At 47.7% G+C, this 9,538-nt stretch overlaps 1 protein-coding gene across 2 annotated transcripts in view; it reads left to right on the forward strand.

Annotated features, from left to right (window-relative positions):
- CRCP (CGRP receptor component) overlaps positions 1 to 8,610 on the forward strand; it is a 42,833-nt gene extending 34,223 nt beyond the window's left edge. The window contains exon 6 of one of the 2 annotated variants that reach the window (XM_049904580.1): positions 6,250 to 8,608. In XM_049904580.1, the coding sequence (XP_049760537.1) occupies positions 6,250 to 6,396 (147 nt within the window). In that variant the 3' untranslated portion in view covers positions 6,397 to 8,608. Of the gene's footprint in view, positions 1 to 6,249 lie in introns of both variants that reach the window. The other variant, XM_049904581.1, reaches the window with a different exon arrangement.
- The last annotated feature ends 928 nt before the right edge of the window (positions 8,611 to 9,538 follow it).

Here is a 9,538-nt window from a genome sequence, read left to right on the forward strand (position 1 = left end):
ACAGGGAGGCAGGTGGAATGCTGATTGTGAGAGCAGACTCCACTGTAGGGGCCTTCTATATTACTTTTCACAGCCTGGCAACCAACAGTTACCAGGTGGGGGGAGGGGTCATGCTCTGGTCAGGTCTCCATGGAGATTTGCCTCATTGCTATCAGAGCCCCCTGGTAGATTGTTGGCTTCGAGCACAGCCTCCTCTCAAGACTCCTGCTTCCTAGCACACAGCAGCCTCAGTCAGCAGTCTTCAGTGCCAACTGGAAGTGAGGGCAGACTAACCCCAGCTGAGCCCCAGGGAAGTTTGTCCTGTTGGTGTCAGAGGCCAGAGCTATGGGATTTGTGGGGAGGCGGTAGAGTGCTGACTATGGGAGCAGACTCCACTGCACGGGCCTTGTGTAGCAATTCACAGCAGGCTTCCTGCTGACAGTGTCTGGGTGGCAGAGTTGCTGACACCTTCCAGACGGATCCCTGAGGAGATCTGCCTTGTTGCTATCAGAGTCCCCCCTGTGGTATGTTGGCTGTGGGTAAAGCCTCCACTAAAGATGCCTGCTTCCTAGCACACATCAGCATCAGTCAGCAGTCTCAGTACCGACTGGAAGGGGAGTGAACAGACCTGAACTGACTCATCAAGAGGTCTGTCCTGTTGGTTTCAGAGGCCTGAGCTATGGGGTGTGCAGGAAGGCAGGAAGGGTGTTGACTATGAGAGCAGACCTTCCGTAGCAGTTCTCAGTAGGCTTGCAGCTGACAGTGTCTGGGTGGGGGAGGTGCTGGCATATTCCAAATGGACCCCTAAGAAGGTCTGCCTTGTTGATTTTAGAGAGAAGCTTTAGGTTCTGTGTCTTTGTACAGCCAGGGGCTGTGGTGGCAGGTTCCTTTTCTGGGGCCACTTCCCAAGTTCATAGCAGCGAGTGGCCTGCATTGCTGGGGGGAGGGGCAAGGACAGTGGGAGAAGCGATTTTCCTACCAAATGCGACTTGTTGATTTGTTGATTCTTGCCTGTTTGCAGTTCCTCCTTGCTTTCCTCTGCTCCCCAGTTCAGGGTCCTTCAAAGCCGAGCTTCATGCCCTTGATGTATTTTTTGTTGTATTTGTGGGGGAGGGTCAGGATGATGGTCTGTTCATGCCGCCATCTTTCCAGAATTCCTTTACATGCGCTCTTGCTTGCTTGCTCAACTCTCTGACCCTCCTGGCGGTTTCCTGAGCCAGAACCCTGGAACGCATTCTCCCTTGCATGTCATATTGGTCCGTCCTGAGTTCTTGTGCTTCTTTCTGCTCCCCAACAGCCCTGTGTTAATTTCTGTCATCGGTTCTCAGGACAGCTCTTGCAGTGGTCCTCTTCCCCATTCTCCTTGCCTCCAGCCCATCCCCCTCCAGTCTGCCTTCTACACCTCGCTCATAGCTCACTTTCTAAAACCACAGATTTGACCATTCAGTGGGTCCTCATCACTGTGAAGTCCCATTTGCAGTCGCAGTGTGCGGTTTCTGAGCTGTGCAAGGCTGGGGTGTGAGGCGTGAGGTGGTACAAGCAGAGTGTGCGAATGCTGTCCAGTGATGCAAATGGGGCCGTTGCTGTTGGGGCAGCTGTAGCAGTTCCCCTTCTGTTGTATGGGGCAGAGCATCACTAACCTACAAATACTGAGTGGGCCATTTAACTGCCAGTAAAATCTTTGGCTTGGAGAATTAATAAAATGAGAATAAAGACGTTTCCAGAGTCAGTTTTAGAAACATTCAGTTTTTTGTTAGATTTCCTTTAGAAAAACATGGAAGAAAACGGTCAAAAATATGATCTTTAGAGTTGCTTACCAAAGAACCTATTTTATTTAAAGGGTTATAGGGTATTTAAATTTTGATGAAAACTTTCATTGTCTTCCCAGAGTTGTTTCTGCCCTTCAAAATGTGCCTAAAATTAAATCAGAAAAATTTCTTCCATAAAGAGTGTCTTTCTGGAGGAACTGGGTTTAGGCTACATAAAAAAAAAAAAAAAAAAAACCCCGTTGCCATCGAGTAAGTTCCAACTCATAGCGACCCTATAGAACAGAGCAGAACTGCCCCATAGGGTTTCCAGGGAGTGCCTGGTGGATTCGAACTGCCGTAACTTTTAACCACTACGCCACCAGGGTTTCCAGACCCCCTTTATTTTACCCTCGTTATTTTGATGCTCTGGACTGCACTGGAGATTCAGCTTGCCTGGGGAAAAACAAACAAACCAGCCAGAAACTGATCCCTGTCCCTCTGGGTTAAGGATCACATGTCATGTCTCCTCCAGCTTTAATCAGCAGCATATGTTGTCGGTGGCTTCCCGAAAGATGGAGGGATGCGGAGGGTTAGTGGCCTCACCCCAGAGCCTGCGGAAAGCTGCTATTAGTCAGTCAGCTCAGCTGCTGTGGAGAGTGCCTTCTCTGTGCGGCCATGGTGCTGGGCATTAGCTGTGTTACCTCTTGGGACTCAGAGGGCTAATGCTGCATGGGGTCTGTGAGATTCAGGAGCCTTTCTTTGCCCCTCCAAGCCATGTTCCGTTGCATGGTGAGAGGGAGGTGGTGCGGAGGCACCCCCTCAGGCCGTTCTCTTCTCGTTTACAAGGTAGGCAGGCCTTGATAAAAGTGCTGAGTGTGTTGGTTCCCTGCGGTGGGCCATTCTGTAGCCAGGTTTTTCCCACCCTGGGATTTGACTTCCTTTAACAAGGCTTGTACAGTGCCCTTTCTCAGCAGAAATGGCACAGGATATGAGGTTTTTCCTTAGAGTGGGAAGTGCAAAGGACTTGAGAATTTCCCTGTGGAATCATGCAGCCCTTTCTCCTCCCCGGGTCGGGAAACTGATCCCAGCAGCAGGGACACAGGTCCCTTTTGGTGGCTGCAGTGCTTTGATTTTTCAGTTACCCCCAGCTGTGATTTGTTGTGATCACAGACCCTCTGGTGACTGGCTGCTGGCTGTGAGGGTCTGTGAGGAAATGAGGCTGGGCGCCCAGCCTCTTGGCTTCTGGCCCGCTCTAGGGTGTACTCACTGGGATGGTTTGTGAGCCCCCTGGCCTGGGGACAGGACAGTGAACCTCAGATCTGAACTTTTGAACAGGCGGCAGTGTCCTGAGCAGGCTGCTGTCTATGCCTGTTTCTTTGTGACTAGAAAGTCTTGAGTTACGGAGAGCCTTATGGCTCACAAAACACCGTCATGTTTCTTCTCATTTTGTCCTCGTTACAGGCATGACTTTGATTTTACATGTGAGAAAAGTGAAATTTAGAGAGTGTCAGTGCAGTGTTACGTAGCACATAGAAGCGTCTGTTGTTGCCATTTGTTAGGTTTGGAGTTGTTTGCGCGAAAGTAGGATGTTAGGCTTGCAGGTTAGATTGAGAAACAACCATTTCTGGAGTCCAGCCGCCAGTGTGACAGCCCCTGGGGACATTGGTCCAATCTTTGTATATGATAAAATCTCGTCATTTATGCTGACTCATCTGCAAATATGTCAGATGTTTTTATCGTTTCATTTACCCTTGCATTCTGAACGAGAGCTGGGATGGGAGCGTTGGGCGGTCCTTTATTTGGCCTTTGCTTCTCCTGCGTAGTAGGGTATGAAAAGGTAAGGAGCAATGTAGTTATTGTCGCTCTAGTGATACAAGAGGGGTTAGTAAGTTTTTGGTTTTTGCAACTTTCCCTATTACGTATATTTCATTTAGTTGAATGAAGCTCAGGTTTTCTTCTTGTATCTGGAAATCTCAGGTTGAAGAAAAAAGTTTCTGGCTCTAATTAGCCCTGAGGTGTTGAGTGCTGATAAAACTTCTCCTGTCAGTGAATTTGGCAGAACGAGAAGGCTCATCAGCTCTGTTGCCAGAAACACACCTGGCCGACACCTCATCAGTGTTGCATCTGCCGAGTGGAGCTTGGGAGGCAGGAAGGTGGCCTGTTACAGTCCTCAGCCCTGCCTGTTTGGTTCCTAAAGAAGTCTCCTCAGAGGCCACAGAACCAGTGTGTCGCACCCACAGGCTCTAGTCTGCTGCCGGCGTCTTTTGAGAGAGAAAACGATAGGCACCTCCTACTGGAGGGCCTGGTGCTCTAGAAAGAGTTTGAGATTTTTATTATTGTGGTGAAAATATGCTTAACAAAACATACTTCGTCTTAATAGTTTCTGCATGTTCATTCAGTGACATTGATCACATCCTTCAAGTTGGACACCCATTCTCGCTATCCTTCTCCTAATTATTCCACCACCATTAACATAGACTTAATGCCCCCGGGGGTAAAGCGCCCCCTCCCCCTCCTCCCACCCCGGTAGCCACTAACAATCTTTAGTTTCTATACAGTCACTTATTGCACGTAAGTGAAATCATGCAGTGTTTGTCCTTTTGCAACTGACTCATACCTCCTTGCTATGAGACCCAGCTCAGGTTCTCCTTGTAGCACAGAGCCTCCATGTAACTGTCCTGTCTCTCTGTGCAGGGGTCTTGAGAAGCTCTGGTGGCAGTGGTTCTGGGAAAGCCCATCATGACCTGTGGGGCACAGCACCAGTACAGGTGGAGGTTGTCGCTGTTCTAACCGTGGTCAGCATCTCCTGACCCTCTCCCCTCTGGCCCGAAGTATCAGCAGCAGCTGCATATACCCATGATTTATAAACTTGGGTATTTTGTTTTCTCCAGTGGAGATTATCTTTTCTCTGGACTAAGTAACCAGATTTGATATTCCCCTCCTCCTTCTCGGGGGGCAGCCTGTGTTAGACTACTGCCCTTTACAGACCCTAGTTTTGTCTGTCTCACCAAAGATAGGGGTTTTTGAGGATTGTTTCTTGTTTAGTGAAGAAGTCACGTTCTACTAAGCCATTGAATCTTTAGAAAATGGACATATTATTTCACAGCATGATGGGAAGTAGCCCCCATTGATTCACTCAAGGTCTTCCCCACCTTAAAACACTCAGGATTATTCACTGGTTGTGGAAACATTTGGATTGAGGTAAATGAGGGAGCAGTGTTTTGCCAGGAGCTTGCTGTGTGATATCGTGCGCGTCACCTGACTTCTCTGACCTCTCCCGTTGTCTCTATGCAGTGAGGTCAGACTGAGGTCCCGCCAGCGCCCTAAGCCTAGCCTGTCATCTTTCCCTCACTTTATCTAAATCCATCAGGATTTCTTTCTGGAACCCTTTTTGGTCTCAGCTGCCAGACTGATGTAGGAAATACCATAGAATTGGAGCCCAGACACGTTTAGCTGAGAAAGTGGTTTGTGATTTGTGGTTAAGCCACCACAGGAACACGATTAAGTAATTTGACTGCCTGCAGGTTGCTTTAAAAAGGTGGTTGACATACAGTGAAACTTGTGAGAGCCAGAACTCAGTGGGACTGCCTTGTTTTTATGGGTCTCGCAAGTTCTCTGCCTTTGACGGGGTGCGGTCACCACTTTTCTGTCACTCTCTATTTAGTGGAGAAGATCTGTATTTGAGTTTTCCTTCCCTGACAGGTTAATGCCTTACACAGTTTCTGGCTTTTTCAGGTTTTACTTTTTCAGGGGTTGGCTGCATTATGTTTGAGTTCATGACTACATTGAGAACTAGTGGTGAGGCTGAGAACACTGGCCCTGACTGCAGCACTGGTGTTTCAGATGAAGGGCCCATGGCAGGAACCAGGCTTCCAGTGGACTGCTGATAGAACACCCATTAGGCTCCCGTTTGCATTCCCAGGAGATGATCAAGGCCATGTGCTCTGGGCTTTGGAGTTGGCCAGACCTGGTTTGGGTTCCAGTTCTATTCCTTGCTAGGGTTGTTATAAGAGTTAAAAGAAATAATGGATATAAAGTGCAAGGTCCAGTGCCGGGCATGTGGGAGGTCTGTCCTAGGGGGCTGCTAGTGGTGAGGGGACGGTGAGAATTAGGGAAAATATATGCGCATCATGGACACTCACCACGTGAATTGTTGGTACAGTTTATGAGGTTACAGATGTGCTTGTTGTGAAATGCCAAAGTGTATAAAGGGCCATTTCCCTCCCCGGGTAGCTGTCTTTTATGTGGACAGCATAGTCACCCGTGGCTGTGGATGGGAAGAGAGCTGTTAGGGTTTCTTTTCTTTCCATAGAAATGGGATTATGTCATACCTGCTGTCCTGTAACTGGCTTTTGTCACCACCCATTATGAGCAGTGGAATTGCCCCCCGCCCCCCAGCACACAAGCTGGCCTCACCCTCCTGTGGGGCCATGTGGCGAGGCCTGGAGACCCACGTGGCCCAGGCCCAGGCCCTGTGTGTGGGGATGGACCAGGGCTGTGAGGGTTTTCTTCTCTCCTGCAGATAGTGGAGGAGAGCGAGGAGCGGCTCACTGAGGAGCAGATCGAGGCGCTGCTCCACACTGTCACCAGCATTCTGCCTGCTGAGCCGGAGACGGAGCAGCAGAAGAGTGCTGATGACGCAGCAGTGGACGGAGAGGACCCAGCATAGAGTGCAGCTGGCCCGGCGTCACAGAGCCGCCGTCGTTTCCCAGAACTTCAGAGGATTGTTTATTTGGTTTTGCCCTCTATCCTGACAGGTCTGATTTCATGGTTAGTTGGGTACATCACAAAAATTCGTCTTTCCCCAAAATAAGCCAAAAAGGAAGCCTTGTGCCTCAGGGAGAAGAAGCCTGGTGAAGACTTGGCAGGGCAGAGAGCTAGAGAGGGAAGGACAGAGTCAAGGAGGACGACGACTGTGGACCCCTCTGGCAAGAAGAGTTCTTCCCTGCCTTAGCTACACTGTGTGGAGGTCCCCCACAGCTGGTAAAATGCTCGCGTTTCCTGTGATGGGCTGCGACCTAATTAGTTTCACCTGCTTCCCTAGGACCTTCCCACGCCCCAAGCAGGGGCCCAGAGCACTGCTGATATCAGAACTGGTTTATGAGAATCCCGTGAAATGGCTAAAAACTTCCAGAGCAGCGGATAGCTGCCCTAGGTTAAAAGGGGCCAGTGAACTTGGCTCCTCTCAGAGGAATCTGTTCCTGGAAAGCAGCAGAGATAAGAACAGATGGGCCTGGCCAACCCTTCGTCAGATCTGCAGCCCCTTTCCTCTGCTGGCCTGGGCCTTGTTGTCGGCACGGCTCACTGTGTAGTCTAAGGTGTTAGGGCACCAGCTCATGCCAGCTGAAAAGAGACGCTTCAGTCTGAATGACAGTGGCCCCCGAGATACTTGGTACGTGTTGGCTGCCTTTCTGACAGCTCTCAGTTCCCTCAAGACAGGAGGCCCTGGGAGGGACCTCCGCTGGAGGCCAGGTGAGGCACACCCCCGCACGTTCTGCCAAGGGCACGCTTTGGCCTTTCGTGGACAGAATGTGGAAGAACTAGAGGTTGGTTAGGAAGCGTTTTAATTTGTTTACAATTGCAGGGTTGCATCAGTGTTTAAAATGTTGGGATGATCACCATGTGAAGAGCTTGTTAATATTTAGATGTCGGGAAGTTGAGTATCTCCAGGCATGTGGTTGCCCTAAGACCCGGGAAGATTGCTAAAAATCTGGTTTCCCTTGTTTGCTCTGTTCCCTGTTTGGAGAGGAAAATGCCCATAGGTGTTCATTTTCTAAGTTGGCACCCATTTTGTTGTAATATTACATATTTTCAATGATACTGCTAGTTGGATTACTCCCCCTTGCAGCTCTGAGGTTATTTCAGGTCCAGTCCCCACCCCTTACAAACAGCTGCAGTTATGTCAGCCTGACCCTCATCATCTGAGGAACAACAAAAATCTGCTTACAGGCAACGCTGCCATTTACAGGAGGTTTCATTTGACATCTTTCTGGAGTTTTGGGCATTTGACTTATTGATGTATCTGTCAACGTGTACCTCTGTCAGTGTGGTCTCATTTTAACCTGACGTGTGTTTAGGTGCTTTTTCTGAACAGGCTTGGGGCTCCATCTAGGTAATAAATTGTTGCCAGGTGACTGCCAACTTGGGAAGTTTTATAAATCTTTAAACAGCCTGTTTACCATAGGTAAAAATAAAGTGAAATCTAATTTAAAGGCTGAACTATCTGATTTTTTTGTTGTTGTTGTTTGAAGGTTGAATCTATTTAGATCTATATTTTGTATTGGATTTCAAGAAAATTTCCTGTTTCTGTAATTGGGACCTGAATTTAGCCTCAGTTTCTGATTGAGCTAAGCAGGCCCTGGAAGGGTTCACCTTTGCAAGAAACACATATTCTATGTAAAGTTCCTGTCCCACCAATAATAAATATTTCAGAAATAAAAAGTCAAAATTTCCATAAGTCCCATCTGGGGAGGAAAACTGGGAGCCTAGGAGACTTGCTTTTCATTTTATATCCTCCTGTACTGCTGCAGTTTTGGGCCCTGTGAATGTTTTATCCTTCAGAAACAGAAGAAAAGTATTTACATTTGCATGTTGTCCTTGGCCTCGGTAAGTAGTTACTGAATGTGTAGTTGACAGTTAAATCCCATCCCAGACCCAGGCTGAGGCCCAGGCCAGTCACTGGGAGCTCTTCCCTTCTGGAGGGCAGCACCACAGAGAGCTGGGCAAGAAAGGCAGAGCGTTTGAGAACTCAGGCCAGCGTCGGGCCGCCATGATGGTAGCTGGGTGTTTTATGTTTCGGTCCACCAGCCTTCCTTTGTTATTCCAGACTTTAGTAGGTTCTCAATTCACCAGCCAAAGTAAAAAAGAGACTTGTGTTGGGGGCCTTTTTTTTTTTTTTAAGGGAAAGCTCTAGTTTTAACACAGCTTTTTTAGTTATCTGTCAGGAAGATACTAAGCTCTTGGAAAATTAAGTTGACCCCCAGTTAGGCATTTATCCAAACCGTTTGCTTGGACGTAACTGTGTGAATCTCAGAGGGCTTCCCATCTATTCACAGCTCTCATTCATAAAATAACGGGTACTGTTTCCCTAATCAACCATTCAGTGTAACCGTACCAGCTCTCAGAGATTATAGGCTAGTGAGAAGCAAGTCAGTTACTGCATCTGTATACTCTTTACTGAATCATTCTCTCCACAGAAACCAGTTTAACACAAAGCAGTTTAACTATAAAGCAGATCACACACCCTGGAAAGAATCATGAGCTTCATTTAATTAAATAGTGAACAAAGGGACAGGAGGGGGCATTGCCACCCAGAGATTCTTTTAAGGTTTTTTTTAATTGAGATATAATTCACATACCATAAAATTCACCATTTTAAAGTGTACAATTCAGTGGTTCCCAGTATATTCATGAGATTTTACAACCATCTCCACGAGCTAACTCCAGCACACTTTGATCGCCACGAAAAGAAACCCTCACCCATCTGCAGCCCCCTTTCCCCTGGTCCTGGCAACTGCTAAGCTCCTTCCTGTTCCCATATAGTTGTTTTAGACTTTTCAGATAAATGGAATCATACAATATGTGGCCTTCTATGTCTGCTTTCAATCAAGTATTCTATCACATAATGTTTTCAGGCTTCATCCATGTTGTTGTAACATTCCTTTTGTCACTGAGTAATATTCTGTTGTATGTATATACTACACTTCGTTGTATGTATGTATGTATACTTATACAGGAACCATCACAAGAAGATGAAAGGAATATACAGAGCCACTGTACCGAAAAGAATTAGTTGACCTTCAGCCATTTCA

The sequence above is a fragment of the Elephas maximus genome, chromosome 12 (assembly GCF_024166365.1).
Source record: "Elephas maximus indicus isolate mEleMax1 chromosome 12, mEleMax1 primary haplotype, whole genome shotgun sequence".
In the NCBI taxonomy this organism is placed as follows: domain Eukaryota; kingdom Metazoa; phylum Chordata; class Mammalia; order Proboscidea; family Elephantidae; genus Elephas; species Elephas maximus.